The sequence below is a fragment of the Mandrillus leucophaeus genome, unplaced genomic scaffold (genome assembly GCF_000951045.1).
Source record: "Mandrillus leucophaeus isolate KB7577 unplaced genomic scaffold, Mleu.le_1.0 Scaffold229, whole genome shotgun sequence".
Classification (NCBI taxonomy): Eukaryota; Metazoa; Chordata; class Mammalia; order Primates; family Cercopithecidae; genus Mandrillus; species Mandrillus leucophaeus.
In genome coordinates, this window is record NW_012102354.1 from 1,312,860 (window position 1) to 1,330,884 (window position 18,025).

Sequence of the window (18,025 nt, forward strand, 5' to 3'; positions counted from 1 at the left end):
TTTAACGAAAGGCTGGGATAGATGTTTTCTGAAATTAATGATTGGCTAATGGAGTTGGAGCGTTAGTTCATTTTAAGAACTAGAAGCATAATTGTATATTATAATTATAAGAATATAAATTATGAGAAAAAATAAATTTTTTATTTTAATATTTATTACAGTAGTCATTGTAATTATAGTACACCAAGTGACAATATGCCAGTTTGCTAGACAGGAATTTTAGGATGTCCTGTGTTACAGTAGGCTTTTAATTTTATTACTGGGTTTACCCCTTCAGTGAGGTATAATCAGTGTTCATTGATTTGAAGTTTTAAAATTTGAAAGACATGATGGTTTGGACATGGGCTTGGCCTAAATTTACCTTTGAGCTACAAGTGAAAATTAAGGTTTTACTAAACAAATGTAGGAAAAAAATGATTTTCTCCTTAACAGGAGCATATTCTATCCCTCTAGCACTGTTCTCAACATGCAGGTAATGTCAATAGAGTATAGACACTAGTCTGTGGTTTTTAGGTTGCTGTTCCACAACCTAAATCGTGCAGGTAGCACGATCTCGGCTCACTGCAACTTCTGCCTCCCTGGTTTGAGCGATTCTTGTGCCTCAGCCTCCTGAGTCACTGGAATCACAGGCATGTACCACCCTGCCTGGCTAATTTTTGTATTTTTAGTAGAGTCGGAGTTTTGTCATGTTGGCCAAGCCAGTTTCAAACTCCTGACCTCAAGTGATCGGCCCACCTCAACCTCCCAAAGTTCTGGGATTATAGACGTGAGCCACTGCACCTGGCCTAGGTTGCTGTTTCAATATAGTTAAATCATCTGTTCATTAAAGCATGACCTTCATGTTTTATAATTGTTTCAGTGACACTGGTAAACATACAGTTCTTTATTTTTTTATTTTTTATTTTTTTAAATAGAGATGAGGTCTCACTATGTTTCTCAGGCTGGTCTCCAACTTCTGGGCTTAAGCAGTCCTCCTGTCTTGGCCTCCCAAAGTGCTGCGATTACAGGCATAAGCCACCGTGCCAGTCCAGTTCTTTAAATACACAGTATTATGTGGCCATCTGTGTTTGATAATCAGTGAATAAAAAGTTGTCAGAACATCATAAGTAAAATATAGTTAGAATAATTCTTTTAAAAAATAGAGTAAAAGTAAATATTTCTCATTAGTTTCCCATTTTCTTACCCCATTATGGCATAAACAGAACAAAGTGGTCAGCAGAGGGTGTGTCAAAAAGGTTAGCAGAATATTTTAGATTTTGTTTCTATTGTCATTTAGCTTTAAAGTGAATTATTGTAGGACAGCATCTGAAAATATTTTTGGTATGATACTGATTTTTATCTTTGATATGTCAGAATAGTTGAAGAAAAATTAAGTGTGTTGCAAAGACTTTATTTTGACTAATTTAAATTTAGGGAGGATTTACAGAAAAACTGGAATACAGATATATTTCTTCCCATTCTTGTTCACTGAAGGGAATCATCAGTAAATCGGAGGTTCTTTTTAAATACCCAAGTTCGGCCAGGCACGGTGGCTCATGCCTGGAAACCCAGCACTTTGGGAGGCCGAGGTGGGTGGATCCCCTGAGTTCGGGAGTTTGAGACTAGCCTGGCCAACATGGCGAAACCCTGTCTCTACTAAAAATACAAAAAAGTTAGCCAGGAGTGGTGGTGTGCGCCTGAAGTCCCAGCCACTTGGGAGGCTGAGGCAGGAGAATCACTTAAACTCGGGTGGCAGAGGTTGCAGTGAACCGAGATTGTGCCACTGCGCTCTAGCCTGGGCAATAGAGCGAGACTCTGTCTCAAAAATAATAATAATAATAATAATAATAATAAGTAAGTAATGTCTAAGTTTATAAGCTTGTAGCCTCAATCTTTGTGTCTGTTCACTGTCACAGGATGTTTAGTTGATCATGATCTGTTACTTTAGTATAGTTGCTCTTATTTTTATGTTTACTTGGTTTAGCCAAAAGATTATCTTTTCACAAAGTGCTAAAAACTTAAGAACTGAAATGATGTATATACAACCTGAATTTCCTAAAGCAAGAGGTTTTGATTATATTTTGGTGAAACAAAAATAATTTTTAATAAAATTTCTAAACCTTACAGCTAAACTGTGAGGACCAATCTGTTTTCACTTTGATATAGGAGCAACTGAAAATGAAAGATCAGTCATTGAGAAAACTACAACAGGAAATGGACAGTTTGACATTTCGAAATCTGCAGCTTGCCAAGAGGGTAGAACTACTTCAAGATGAACTAGCTCTAAGTGAACCACGAGGCAAGAAAAACAAGGTAGGTTCAAATACAGGCAAGTTAGTGTGACCTTGTCATTAGTAACTGACACCTACAGGGCATCCTGGTTTTAACAGAAGACCCCACTGCTGAATTATTTGTTTGTTTGTTTGTTTGAGATAGGATCTTGCTCTACCACCCAGGCTGGAGTGCTGTGGTATGATCTTGGCTCGCTGCAACCTCTGCTCCCAGGCTCAGTGATCCTCCCATCTCCGCTCCCAGAGTGGCTGGGACTGTAGGTGTGCACAACCATGACCGGCTAATTTTTGTAATAGAGATGGGGTCTCACTATGTTGCCCAGGCTGGCCTTGAACTTCTGGACTCAAGCAATCCACCTGCCTTGGCCTCCCAAAGTGCTAGGATTACAGGCGTGAGTCATCATGCCTGGCCCTGAATTTTTTTTTTTTTTTTTTTTTGAGACAGAGTTTCACTCTTGTTGCCCAGGCTGGAGTGCGATGGTACGATCTTAGCTCACCACAGTCTCCGCCTCCTGGGTTCAAGTGATTCTCCTGCCTCAACCTCCCAAGTAGCTGGGATTACAGGCATGTGCCACTCCCAGCTAATTTTGTATTTTTAGTATAGACAGAGTTTCTCCATGTTGGTCAGTCTGGTCTCGAACTCCCGACCTCAGGTGATCTGCCCGCCTTGGCCTCCCAAAGTACTGGGATTACAGGCATGAGCCACCATGCCGGGCCCTAGCCCTGAATTTTTAATGTTCCATTATTACGCCTGGATATTAGGTTGAGAAAGCAGACATTTATTATTAATATATATTAAATGTTAGAAACATTTTTATATGATAGTCAATTTTAAATAATTTATTAGGAGCAAATATACATAGTTGGTTAGTGACCGAGAAGAGACAATGGAATATCTTACATTGCTAAAATTGTTGACGTCTTTTGGTTTTACCAGGTTGCCATTAATCCAAGGTTGAGCAAATAAAATGAGGGAGATTGTCAGTGTTACTACTCTTATGAAAGTAGCAGTTGAAACACTCATACCTTAGGTTTGTAAGTTTACTGCAGATGTAATTTCTTAGCATTTATTCTTATGAGGCCAGTTTGGTGTTCTCGTCTTGAGATTTAGAGATGAGTTTTTTTCCCTTACGGTTTTATATGGTGAGGCAAGATTGTTATTGCTCTAAGGTGGATAATCTGGTACTTTTGAACGCTGTGATTAAGAGGTTGCTGCTTTTTTTTTTTTTTTTTTAGGGGTAGAGGTAGTGATTGAGTCTTTAAGTCTTGTATGTATATAGACTAACACTCCACAAATGTATGTATTGAGGCAGTAACAGTAGAATGGGTAGAAGGGAAGGAGAAGGCGCACAGTGACTCTGAAGGAGTGCAGTATGGCCAGAAGAGCACAGGCTTCAGATTGAAGCCCAGGCTTGAATTCTTTGGTTGCCTTTAATAAATCTATGATTTTCGGCACAATTTTTAACCTTGTAATCTTAGTTTCTCCATCAGCAAAGTGACAATGAGCCTTTGAGGTTTGTTGTGAGGATTCTATGGGATCATGTAAAAGTGCCTAGAGCCATATTTCCCATGTAATGAGCAGTTGTCATAGTTATATGTTAATAGTTTTCCTATATACATTTTCCTACATAGAATAATTCGCTAGAGTGTTAGTGTTCAAATAAAGGAGGCAACAGGGAGGGTATAACACATATGTGTTAGAATCACTCAGGAAACTTTTTCAAGATATACGTGCCAGGCCGGGCACGGTGGCTCACGCCTGTAATCCCAGCACTTTGGGAAGCTGAGGCGGGCGGATCACGAGGTCAGAAGTTCGAGACCAGCCTGGCCAGCATGGTGAAACACTGTCTCTACTGAAAATACAAAAAATTAGCCCGGCATGGTGGTGGCGCGGCTATAATCCCAGCTACTCAGGAGGCTGAGGTGGGAGAATTGCTTGAATCCAGGAGGCGGAGGTTGCAGTGAGCCAAGATCATACCATTGCACTCCAGCCTGGGCAACAGAGCAAGACTCCATCTCAAGAGAAAAAAAAAAAGATGTACATGCCCTGGAAATTCTGAAAGACCCTTGGGGAGACAATAGTTATTTGTACTTCAAACATGTTCTTCAGATTCTTAATATCCCTGCCTAGGACTGTTGAGCAGAGGTTTGGGTGTGATACTTGAGAATTAATTTTAATTAAAGCTCATCAAATTTGGAAGCACTGAGGACCCCGAATATGTCATTCTGCAGTGTTCCTTATGCACTTGTTGTTTTTCAAACATGATGGATATTTAATTTCTTTTTATATGGCTACTCCATTTTCAAAGGGCTTTTAAATCACTGATTCAAATTAGATTAGTAGGTGACTTCATTTTAAGTGAGAAGTGAGACTACAAAAAAAGCAGAGAAAGGGTGGTGACTGATGTTTGAACACAGTTTCATTGTTAGGCTGTTCCTTGAATAGTCTCAGTTCTATGTATTACATGAAAACAAATGCTTATTATTAGATCTTTTAAATAGTGCTATTCTTTTATGTAGAATGAGTTCATATTAGTAAAAAATTAAAAGAAAGGGATTTTTAAATAATCTTTGAGAATTTTCCTATTCATTTATAATAGCTTTATTTTATATTTTTTTAACTTAGAAGTTTGTATGAACTTTTGTATAAACTTACCTTTGTGGATGCTGTTACAAAATTTATTACAATTTCTTATGGAGTTTAGCAACTCCGACTCATGAAATTGCTGTAATTCTGATTTCCCAAACCAAAAGATCAAATTGAAATTATATTTATGAGCTTATTTTATATTGCTGGAGCTTTCTAGGTCTGCTCCGTCCTCCAACAGAACTACTCATGAATTCATCTGCAAACAATAGTAAGCCTTATCTGTTCTTTTCTCTCTCTTTTTAAAGCTTTCCTGCTCATTACAATATTTGCAGTTTCAACTTGTGTCACATAGGAAAAGTTAAATGATGAACTGTATACCTTTTGCAGGATTGTTTGAGAATGGTGAACACGTAGAAGAGACAAGCTTCTAAGGTGATAGAGAATCTGTGTACCTTAGGATGTTTCTCTAAAGGATGAAAGTTATGTGGACATAACTTATTCTTTCCATCAGAAAAGTGGAGAATCTTCTTCTCAGTTGAGTCAAGAACAGAAGACTGTCTTTGATGAAGATCTGCAGAAGAAGATCGAAGAGAATGAACGGTTGCATATACAAGTGAGAAAATCTGGTTTTCCATATGAATTAAAAAATAGGTCTGTGATCTGTTAATGTGGAAAAGCGAATGCAGCTGGAGTGTTTCGTGTCTGCGTGGGTGTTTTAATGTCTTCTGTGATCTTCAAGTATGTATGTCAGTGTCACTTATTCATTTCTTAAATATCACACAATCTTAATGTGGATGTGTGCTTTGAAGTATATTCATTTGTTCAGAAGACAGCAGAATGGCTTTATAATTTAACAGTGCAAAAGTATACTGAGCATTATTCATTTTATATAGGAAGTCATTACATGTATCATTTAAATGGGAACTTACCAATAAGTGGTGTTTGCTTTTTTCCATCCCCGCCCCCCCCTTTTTTTTTTTAACTGATGTTTAGGTCTTTAATTTACTGGTGTTTAGTTGGTTTTTATCCCTACTCCTGTTAAACTGTAAGGTCTCTGAGGGTATGAACCATGTACGTTCTCTGTGTCCAATCCCTGGACAGTGTCTTACTTATGTCAGGTGCTCAGATATTTATGGAATGTTGGAAAGTTAGTGCCTGCCCCCAAACCATTGAGCATATTCTAAGATTCATAGTGGGCCGGGCGCAGTGACTTACGCCTGTAATCCCAGCACTTTGGGAGGCCAAGGCGGGCGGATCATGATGTCAGGAGATCGAGACCATCCTGGCTAACATGGTGAAACCCCGTATCTACTAAAAATACAAAAAATTAGCTGGGTGTGGTGGCAGGCGCCTGTAGTCCCAGCTACTTGGGAGGCTGAGGCAGGAAAATGGCGTGAACCCGGGAGGCAGAGCTTGCAGTGAGCCGAGATTGAGCCACAGCACTCCAGCCTGGGCAGCAGGGTGAGGCTCTGTGTCAAAAAAAAAAGGTGTAGTGGATCCAACTATAACCTCCTGATTTTTTTTTTTTTTTTTTTTTGTCAAATGGTAGGAAACACACTTTTCAGTCTTTAAATGTTAATAAAGTTTTTGACCTCAGTGTATTTTATATCTAAGTATTCATAATTCCTTATTAGTGTTGGACTCTAATTACAGGAAAGAGCTTTACCTGTTTTAGGAATAACACCTGTTTTAATTTTGATTATTTTATGTGAAAGTTAGCTTAGTAGAAAAGTTATACTCTGATCAATTGAATTCTATGTATGCCAGACATTGTTTAAAATAGAAATTCATGAGACTAAGAGGTAGGAGGTGCAGGCTTTAGAGTAGGTTTCCTGTGTTCACATCTAAGTTCTACTATATTTTAGCTGTGAGACATTAGACTAGTTATGTAACTCGTTTAAGCTTGAGTTTCCATATCTGTAAAGAGGAATAACAGTAGCTACTTCTGATATACTGTGAGGATTTAATGAGATAATGCCTGTGTGGGTTTAACATAGTCAGTGTATGGAACCATATGGAAGTTGCTCAGTGAATAGTCACTGCTGTTATTTTTCTCATTTATGTATATTAGGATATTGTGAGAAGAGAAAATGGTCTTCTCTTTTTAGTTTTTTGAAGCTGATGAGCAGCACAAGCATGTGGAAGCAGAGCTGAGGAGTCGGCTGGCCACTCTGGAGACAGAAGCAGCCCAGCACCAAGCTGTGGTTGACGGTCTCACCCGGAAGTACATGGAAACCATTGAGAAGCTGCAGAATGACAAGGCTAAACTAGAAGTAAGCCCCATTGTGAGAGCACACTAAAAAATAATTATGACTTTTATATTAATAAATTGTCTGTGCACTTAGAGTTAGTCATTTCTGGTGAGACTATTGCCTGCAAGGTCTTACTAAGTGTGTTCCTATCTGTAGCCTGAGCCATCTACTTTTCTTTTTCTTCTGAAATTCAGGTAAAATCTCAGACTCTAGAAAAGGAAGCCAAGGAATGTCGACTTCGAACGGAAGAATGGTATGTGGAAACTTGAATTCCAAGAGGGTTCTGAAGCAAGACTCAGAAGACACGAGTTTTGGTTGTAGCAGCTCCTCTGTCCTGTCTTACATTTAAAAGGAGGAAATGGGAGTCATCTCCAGGGTCCTTTTCAATTCTGGGATCTCCGGGGCCCTAGGCGTTCCTGATAGGGTGGCCTGTGTATTAGTCCTCAGCCTGCAAGGGTTTGGGGCTGTGGCAGATAGTGTTCTGGAGCTCCTGTACTGAAAACTGGAGACTTTCTGTTTGAAACTACTCTAAACAGAAGGGGCCTCTGATAGTTCCAGGAAGGAAAACTCATAATCACCATATCAATCTTTTAATGGTACATTTTGAATAAAATAGAGGTTACATGATCTAATTTGGAGAGATATAAATCTTAAAATCAAAATATTAGTAATGTATGGTAAAGGTATACTCCAACGTTTATTTGATAATAATATTGTAGTTTTTAATAGGATCAACTAAGTGAATTTCTCTCATCAATTTTGTTGCATTGTTAGAATTACATGCATGATTTAGATGTGTACCTGTGTGCATAATTGAACCAAACCCAGAAATTACCAGCTTTTGAGTTCAAGGGGAAAAGAAGGCTAATGTAATATGTACTTAAAAAAAGAGTCTACAGTGATACTAGGGTGAATACTTACGTGTTGTAGTGAGAACATTTGTGACTTTGAAGTGGCTCTAAGATTACTTTGAGCTTGGGGAAATAAATGTAAGGTTGGCTAAGACACTGGAACCATGATAAATTCCTCCAGACTTCCACATCATTCTCCAGGAGTCCCTGGGACTTGAGAAGCCAGGTTAGCATTTTTGTTATCTTCATCTTTTAACAACTCTCTGCCAAGAGTATCCCAAATGTCAGGTGCAGTTCTCTGGAAGTCTACTACCAGCTGTTGAGGTAACAGATAAATGGGGATTCACTCAATGATTGGTGATAATGTGGTTTTGTATTTTTTTCTTGCAGTCAATTACAGTTAAAGAATCTTCATGAAGATTTGTCAGGTAGATTAGAGGAATCCTTATCAATCATCAATGAAAAAGTACCTTTTAACGATACAAGTAGGTATTATATATAGTTTTCCATTATTTGTAACTTTGAATCTCTCTGTGGTAGCCAACTAATTAATTTCTGATCTTTTGGGCAAAAAATTTAATTGGCCCAACAGAGGATTGCTTTCTTTTTGTTCATTTGATCAGCCATGGCAATCATATTTAACAAGAAGATTTTAAATTGTCATATAACTACTCCAAAGCCGGTCTGCTTGGAAGAAGCCCAAATCCACATTTTTTGATTGCATGTATTTAGCATTTCCCAAGGTAAAAAACAACCTGCACATAAAATAGTTGAATATTTGTACAAGAAAAATTGTTGATTGGGGTAGGGGAAATGAGGCTTGGCGGTGGGAGTTAAATCTTCTCAAAGTGATGTCTTACCCCTTGGTCAATTCCCAGCGATAGCTAGGAAGCTAACTTGGTTAAGCCTTGCTTCCTGTGCACCCTGGGAATGGTTTGGTAATTTACATTCCCAAGAACAGCAAAAAAGAAGTTAAAAAATACTACTTTACTTGTGTAATAGGTGCCAAATTTGCAGCCTTTAGGTAAGAAGTCAAAACCTCAAAAGCAAAGAAAATATTTGCTTGTTTGGATTTTGAAACTTACATTCAAATTGATGTACATTTCCTTTTTCTGTAATCACATGATTGAAATTAATATTTTACTTCCCCTAAATTTGTTTAGGGAAGACCTAAAAAAAGAGGAGAAAAAAAAAGAAAAACAGCAGGTCGATTTAGGATTAAAATCAGCCCATGTCATCATTATAGCAAAAATTTAAACTCCCCCTTGAAAATAACACCTGTTTCTAGCTTCTACATTAATGTAAATACTACTGGATTCACTGGATTTGAAACTGTGGCATTACATTTTCCCTTTAAGCCTTGTCTCAATCATTAGGTTCTAATAATTTCCTTCTGAATCATGGATTTATCCTTCCTTTTGTAATACTAGTTGTCACCCTGTTTTAGGTCCCTTTCATGTCACATGTGGATTATTACTTTTAGTCCTGAAATATTTAAAAATCATTTGCCGAGTGCCTAGACAAGTCCGTAGCTGGTGGTGTGGTGTGGGGAAGCCTTCCCAGAGAAAGGGTGCTTTGAGCTGGGCCTGGATGTGTGAGCAGGTTTTATTGGGCAGAGATAAGGGTAAAATCTAAGGAATTACTTGAAGTATGGTATATAGGACAAAAGGTGTCATCATGCCCTCAGGAGCAGTAATCCAGTATGACAGGAGGCTTAGGGTGGGTGGGATGTGCAGGGCAAGGACATGTTAAGTTCTGAAAGGTATGGTGGGACTGAACCCTCGTGTTCTGGTCTAAGGACTGGGAACTTAATTCATAAGGCCATGGGGTTGTTGGAGAAGTTTTTGAGCCAGGGAACATCATGTTGCTATATGCGTACTCACAAGGTTAATCTGGCAACAGAGTGTAGATTGCCTTGGAGTGGGACAAGGGAGTCAAAGATTATTGTGATGATAGTTCTGGTGTGCTATTATGGAGGCTTAGCCTGGGTTGTTAGGGAGACGTGGGAGATCTTGTGGAAGGAGAGGGAACAGATTGGTCCTTTCAAGGAGACACGGGAGAAGGAGGCAGTGATGGGGAAGATGGTGATGCAGTTGACTGAAAGAAAAGAGGTAGACAGGAACAGGTTTGTGGGAGAGACGAGGTTAACTTTGTTGTTGGTTTAATGTTCTGACAGATGGGTTCATATGTATCTATATAACTGTTGATGTATGCCTTTCTAAATGAAAGACTAGACTTCAGGAGAGAAACTGATGTCAACACTATTGGGCTGGAGAAGCCCTCATGTTGGGAGTGGTGGGTGCACAGTGCAGTCAGGCTTGTGTAGGGTCCTTGGTGAGTTCTCCATCCCAGTGATCAGGAGGCGGAGAGGAGCTGTGGAAACGGGGTGAGGTAGAAGCTGGAGAAGGGAGTTTCAGCAGTTTCAGCCTGATGGTGCAGGTCATTCTGCACATCGCTGTAGAGAGGTCAGAGGGTGATGCAGCAAGGCGACTGGGTTTGGTGACTGGATTTTGTGGCCTCGAGAGGACTAGTTTACTTTGCGAGGAGCGCTTCTATGCAGGGTGTAGGTTGACACTAGATTGCCAGGACAGGGAGTTGAGGTGAGTGGGTGCTGAGGAAACAGGCAGAGCAATGCTATTTTTTGAGCAGTGGGAATGAAGGAAATGGAGAAGCATGAGAGCCTGACAGGCAAAGTGAAAGAAAAGGCTGCGTGTGCTGGGGACAGGAGTCAGGGCAGAGAATTAAGTGTGATTAGTAATGGAAGAGACTCACTGTGGAGACAGAGTTAAGTGAGCTGCAGCAAATGCTTTATTTGTAATGAGGAGATACTGAAGATAGAAGCAGGGAGTGATTATGTCCTAAGGTCCTGAGGGGATCAGAAGCAGAAGGGCCCAGGAGGACGGTTAGCTGAGGAAAGGATATGCAAGCAGTAGACCAAGGTGGAGGGTGGGGAGTGTAAGAACTCTTTTGCTTTGGCTGTGATTTTTTTGGTAGAGTAGGGAGAGGCTGTCCTGTCCATTGGGTGGCAGGGAGTAGAGGAGGAATGATATTAGGAGCTTAAAACAGAAAAGGTTTGGGATAGATGTCATGGGAAATAAAATAGGCACACGGCAATGAAATTGTGGATTACTGAGTAGAGTTGAAGCCCCCTGGAGTTAAGCAGAGTAAGTTGTAGTGGACCTTACTTGGGATTTGTGTTAGCAAAAGCGTTGTTGAAATAATGGACCAGGCTGGGAAGCAAAACAAGCAAGACTGAAAGATGGCTGATAGAAGTGTCCTGAGGTGTTGGTGGACAGGAGACCAAGCTGGTAATGCATAGCCCAGTGAGTAGCAATGGAGACATAAGAGGGAACTGGGTGAGTATGCCACAGGAACATTCCGAATCATATTTTTGGCACTGGGGTCATTCTGACTGAGAACCTGGGCAGAGAAGGGCAGGTTTGAGTGGCTGAAGGGATGAGTAGAGATGAGGAAAGATGCAGCTCATTAAGGAGGAGGTTGAGGAGGTATGGCTAGGTGTGAGGAAGCTGCCAGAGGTTAGCGACAGACCAGGATAGAGAGGAAGACTGAGAAAGATAGTGATGCCATCCAGGAAAGTTAGGATTGAGTCATTGAGATCCACAGTGGCAGACAGTGATAGATTTTTCCGGTAGTGTAGTGTCAGGAAAACAGTGGTATTTTTTGCTGATTAGTGTGGTGGCTTTGTGGAGGGTTATTTTAGAAGGGAGAATGACTGAAAACAGCAAGAACATCATGAGCCTTTCTAAGTAGTCTTGATAAGCCCGAAAGCAGTGTTTGAAATTATTTCTTAGAAATGGAAACACCGGATTTGTTTGGGTTTTTTTAAGCCTGAAGTTAAAAAAAGATGGGAAGTATTACTTTATCTGAGAAACCACTGATTCTATGTAAATTCTGTTATTCTGTATTGTTCATTATTTTAAATTCTTATGCAAAGCTGATTTTGCTTCAGAGCATTCATTATATTGCATTTAAGCTATTTTCCGGTATATGTGAAATGAGAGCCTTAATGTACATTATTTTTCTTTTGTAGAATATAGTCAGTATAACGCTCTGAACGTTCCACTCCACAATAGGAGACACCAGGTAAAGAATGAAGTACATGTTTTTATTTTCAGTTATGTATACATCAAACTTTCCAGAAACAAGAATTAGTTGTTTGGACCTCTGTTTAGTGCATTCAGTCATTGCGTTTAACTGTTGCTTTACGTGTTTCTCGTACATTTATTCAAATGTAGCTTGCTTTTTATTACATTCATAAGTAACACAGATTTTTGCTCTCGTGTCTGATAACATTAGAAATAAGTTACGAGATGCATTAATGGTTTGAGCCATACTTTCTTGTAGGTTGGTAGACCTATATTATACTTAAGTGTTCTGGGTTAAGTACAGGAGGTGTATTTGCCAAACTGGTGGCTTTCTAATTTAGTTAGATAGGAATATTAAAATTCAAGTGGGAGCAGATGAATTTAAATTAAGGAATAATCACACTAGGATTCAAATGTTTTCTCCAGAAGAGACTCAATAAAGTTCTTTTAGGATAATAATTTGAGAGTTGGCCTTAACTGTGTATTTTTCATTTTAAAGCTGAAGATGCGAGATATTGCTGGGCAGGCCCTGGCTTTTGTTCAGGATCTTGTGACGGCTCTTCTAAACTTTCATACCTACACAGAACAGAGGATTCAGATTTTTCCTGTTGATTCTGCCATCGACACTATATCTCCATTGAATCAGAAGGTAAATTTAATTCAGAATACATTTCGTTTGCCCTGAAAAAAATAGGGAGATATTATTTGTTTTCGGACCTCTTCTGTGCACCATCCAAGAACTGCAAAGGACATGAAAAAAACCCAAAGTCATAGTTTTTACTCTCAAAATGAAATGTGGCAAAAATGGAGATTCTTAAGAAATTACATACTAGGGAAGTGTGTTAGTCTGTTTTCACACTGCTGATAAAGGCATACCAGCAACTGAGCAATTTACAAAAGAAAGAGGTTTATTAGACTTAACAGTTCCGCATGGCTGGGGAGGCCTCACAATCAAGGCAAGGAGGAGCAAGTCACATCTTTCGTGGATGGCGGCAGGCAAAAAGAGAGCTTGTGCAGGGAAACTCCCATTTTTAAAACCATCAGATCTCATGAGACCCATTCTCTATTGTGAGAACAGTGCAGGGAAGACCCACCGCCATGATTCAGTCGTCTCCCACTGGGTCCCTCCCATAGCGTGGGAACTATGGGAGCTAGAAGATGAGATTTGGGTAGGGACATAGAGACAAACCATATCAGGGAGGTTTTTTTTTCCTTTCTTTTTTTTTTTTTTTATTGAGGCAGAGTCTTGCTCTGTCACCCAGGCTGGGGTGCAGCAGTGTGATCTTGGTTCACTGCAGCCTCCGCCTTCTGAACTCAAGTGATCCTCCCACTTCAGCCTCCCAACTAGCTGGGACTACAGGCGTGCACCACCACACTGGCTAATTTTTATTTTCTTTTTTTCCCTATTTTTAGTAGAGCCAGGGTTTTGCCATGTTGGCCAGGCTGGTCTCAAACTCCTGACCTCAAGTGATCCGCCTGCCTCAGCCTCCCAGAGTGCTGGGATTGCAGGTGTAAGCCACTGTGCCTGGCCTTAGGGAAGTTTTTAAAAGGACCTCAGTGTGAGTAAGTGAGTGGTATGGCCAGTAAGTGGTATGAGATCACCAGGGAATGGAAGTCGCTGTAGGTGATTCTGTCTGGGAAAGATTCTTTGGGGATTTGAATGGGTCTTGAAAAATTATCAAGGTTTGAATAGGGGAGGGGAGAAGTGGGATACGCTTTTTCCCCCGGAAGAGAATGACATGAACGAAATCACGGAGCAGGAAAGCATAGGGAGTGTGGGTGTTGGGAACAGGGGAGGCATGCGGAGGGAATAATGAGCAAACTGTCTTGACTGGAATGTGAAGTCCTCGGAAAGGGAGGAATGAGAAGTAAGGTTGAAAGAGAAAAAATGGCTCCAGATTCTAAAAGGCCTCTAAGGGCAGGCCAAGACATAGACCTTTACTTTGTTTGTAGGATTGAGGCCTCTATAGCTTTTTGATCGGGGGTGACATAAAAGTGCCATTTTATTGTTGGAAAAATTAATTTGCTGGCATTTCTCTCCCCGATGTAGTGTAACTTTCATCATTGGGCATGTTTAGGAGTAAAACAACCTGTGTGGTATAGTTGACCTTTTTCCTTCCTGCTGAGTTATGGAGTGGGAGACAAATTGCTTATCCAGTTGAGCTTGGGGGGCATTTTCAGGGTTTGTGAAGTTCAGACAGGGTTTAAAAATGTCACTTCCTTCAGTCTATGTGCTTTTTTTGAGCCATTAGATTTTGCTTCTTTTTTCTCCCCTGCTAATTCTAAAAAACAATAAAAGGTAGCTTACAAAATTTCATTTAACTGAAAAGGATAAAATAAATGTTGTGAGTATATTAGCTATGTATTGCTATGTAATAAATTACCCCAAAACTTAGTAGTTTAAAACAACAAACATTTACTATCTCACAGTGGCTGCGGGTTAAGAATGGAGGAGCTAGCTAGCTGGCTCATGATCTCTCATGAGATTTCAGTCAGGATGTCACTGGAGCTGGGGGATTTGCATCCCAGGTGGCCCACTCACATGCCTGCTGAGTTAGTGCTAGTTGTTGGCTGGGAACCTCAGTTTCTTATTGCCTGGCTCTTTGAGTGTCCTCATAAATGGCAGCTAGCATTTCTCATAGCGAGCGATCTAAGAGCAAGGTGGAAGCCACAGTGCCTTTTATGACATAGCCTGGGTAGTCACACATCATCACTTCTCCAGTATCGTATTGGTCACACAGACCAGACCACCTTGAAACAATGTGAGACGGTAGTACACAAAACCAAAAATACCAGGAAGTGGGGACAATTGAGACCATCTTAGAAGCTGAGTCTCACAGGGTGGAAATTGAGGGAAATTGCTATACATGTGTGCTCTAAGTGCCTCATGATGTGGCAGTCTGAAATGTGAGTCATGCCGTTCGTCCTACATAACCTCATTCTTATTCCCTGCTTCTTTTGTGCATCATGCAGTATTTTCAGGGTTTGAATAGTGTTTATGTCTGTGGTTCCCAAGACTTGGACTTAGGAGTCAGACTTCCTGGGTTCCCAGTCCATTTCTGCCACTTTCTCAGTTATGTCCTCTTGGGAAATAAACTTACTCTCTCTGCACTTCAGTTTTCTCATCTTTAAAATGGGAGATAGAATACCTGCCTCACAGGTAAGCGTATTTGAGGATTCGATAAGATAATACATGTAAAACACTAAAAACAGTGCGTGGTGTGTAGTACTAGCACCCAATAAAGATTTGGTCTTAGGACCATCATCATTATGCTTTACACATAGGAAGCCATCAGTAGGTGCTTGGCTTTCATCAGTTTTGGTCTGACTCTACACATCTATTGAAGTTTGTAAAAATTAAACAGTGGGCCTTTGAAATGTTCTTTAATATCACTGTGGGAGAAAGCTTTCAGAAGACCTGGATAGGGAAGACAGTACTGCAACAGTTTAATGTGGTTATGCTTTCTTTTATACTGCCTGTAATATTAAAAAATATTTTCTGACCAGACACAGTAGCTCACACCTGTAATCCTAGTACTTTGGGTGGCTGAGGCGGGTGGATCGCTTGACCTCAGGAGTTCAAGACCAGCCTGGGCAACATGGTGAAACCCCATCTCTACAAAAAAATACAAAAATTACCCAGGTGTGATGACTTGTACCTATAGTCCCAGCTACTTGGTGGGCTGAGGTGGGAGGATCGCTTGAGCCCAGGAGGTAGAGGTTGCAGTGAGCCAAGATCGTGCCACTGCATTCCAACTTGGGCAACAGAGTGAGACCCTGTCTAAAGAAAGAAAAAATAATGTGTGTGTGTGTGTGTGTGTGTGTGTGTGTGTATGTAAAAGTCCATCTTCACGCTGCAGATAAAGACTTGAAAGACATACCCAAGACTGAGAAGAAAGAGATTTAATTGGACTTATAGTTCCACATGGCTGGGGAGGCCTCAGAATCATTGTGGGAGCAAAAGGCACTTCCTACGTGATGGCGGCAAGAGAAAAATGAAGAAGAAGCAAAAGCGGAAACCCCTGATAAACATGTCAGATCTTGTGAGACTTACTCACTATCGTGAGACTTACTCACTATCATGAGACTAGCCCAGGAAAGACTGGCCCCCATGATTCAGTTACCTCCCGCTGGATACCTCCCACAACATTAGGAATTCTGGGAGATACAACTGAAGTTGAGATTTGGGTGGGGACACAGCCTAACCGTATCAATATATTGAATAGTGTATACACACACACACACACACACACACACACACACACGCGCTAACCAGTGTTGGATAGTATATTCCATCCAATACTGGTTCTTTGTCCATTATTGGAATTTTATTGTAGCTTGTTGCCATGTTATACCCACATAGTGAGAATCAAATATATTAATCTTAATTTGTTTGAAACATTTCATTACTTTGAATAATTCATATATTTCTCAATACTTTACCTTTGGTGCTTTGACCTATAACATCCTATGTGATTTTTCTAATAAGTCTATATTATTGAAGGAGATTCAGAAACCATTTGTTAAAAGACAACTGGAGTGCTTAAACCTGTTCATAGCATCATAAAATAGACTTTTAGACTTGTAAGCTTAGAGTGCATTGTGTTATACAGCTCTAAAGATTGAAGCCCAGAGAGATTAAGTAAGTTACCCAGGGCCATGTATCTGTGTAGTTTGTAGTGGATGGGGTCAGTTGAATCACATTTCTGCAAAATGAGATCTTATATTTCTATACTGAGAAATTGAAATTTGAGCTATTATATAATATTAGATAATTGAGATATTTAATAAATGAAAATAATCTTTTTGCCTATAAATTTTCCAGATGCCTATAGGATTTTTTTCTGAAGCTATTCTTCATACTGAATTAGTCCCTTATAAATATTAAAGTTATCAGTGACAGTTATAAAAAGTTTTTAAGCTGGGCATGTTGGCTCACACTTGTAATCCCAGCACTTTGGGAGGCTGAGGTGGGTGGATCACCTGAGGTCAGGAGTTCAAGACCAGCCTGGCCAACATGGTAAAACCCCATCTCTACTAAAAATACAAAAATTAGCTGGGCGTAGTGGTGCGCATCTGTAGTCCCAGCTACTTGGGACGCTGAGGCAGGAGAATTGCTTGAGAACCCGGGAGGTGGAGGTTGCAGTGAGCCAAGATCCCACCACTGCACTCCAGCTTGGGGGACAGAGTAGGACTCTGTCTCAAAAAAAACAAAAGGTTTCTATATCCTCATTTTGATAATTACATCCTTGGAATTTGTTAACCCCAAATATTGTAGACATTTAAAATAAGCTGTCCTCAGTAGGCTTGTTTTTTAAAAATTGGGTATATAACACAAACATTTTTGTCATACAGTCTTGATTTTCAAGTCTTTTTTGTTTGTTTGTTTTTATACTGGGACCCCTATGGAGAAGCAGGTGTTCAGGGAAGCTGACCTGTTGGTCCTAGGTTCTAATGCAGTATTCCCTCCCTATTTCCTCTGATGCCTGGTTATTAATTGTGTCACCCCTCTTCTAGTTCCTCGATTTAGAATGGGATAGGGACTTGGGCGTATCATCTGGGACTATCAGAGGGGAGCATCTGTGTTTGGCTTTTAAGCCAGATTTCCAAAAAAAAGTTTCCAAAACTTGAGCACAGGAGTTTGAGGCTGCAGTGAGCCATTATCAGGTTTATAATTTAGGTTTATAATTTGGTGGATCCATTTAGAAATGTGTTGATGTTTGTTACTTTCCAGTGATTTAATTCACAATACTTTCCCTCCTGTTTAGTTCTCACAATACCTTCATGAAAATGCGTCCTATGTCCGCCCTCTTGAGGAAGGAATGCTTCATTTATTTGAAAGTATCACTGAGGATACTGTGACTGTCTTGGTAATTTTCTTCCTTGTTTTACTTCTGGGAACTGGGAGCTCCTCTTTGTCCAGTAGCACTTTTAACCTTGAAATTATTTTTCTTTT

At 40.1% G+C, this 18,025-nt stretch overlaps 1 protein-coding gene across 1 annotated transcript in view; it reads left to right on the forward strand.

The window, feature by feature from the left end:
* Positions 1–18,025, forward strand: part of PPP1R21 (protein phosphatase 1, regulatory subunit 21) — an 83,606-nt gene that overhangs the window by 15,040 nt on the left and 50,541 nt on the right. The window contains 8 exon segments of the mRNA XM_011981591.1: positions 2,146–2,292; positions 5,372–5,473; positions 6,969–7,133; positions 7,307–7,365; positions 8,354–8,448; positions 12,015–12,067; positions 12,569–12,718; positions 17,838–17,933. Of these exon segments, the coding sequence (XP_011836981.1) occupies positions 2,146–2,292; positions 5,372–5,473; positions 6,969–7,133; positions 7,307–7,365; positions 8,354–8,448; positions 12,015–12,067; positions 12,569–12,718; positions 17,838–17,933 (867 nt within the window).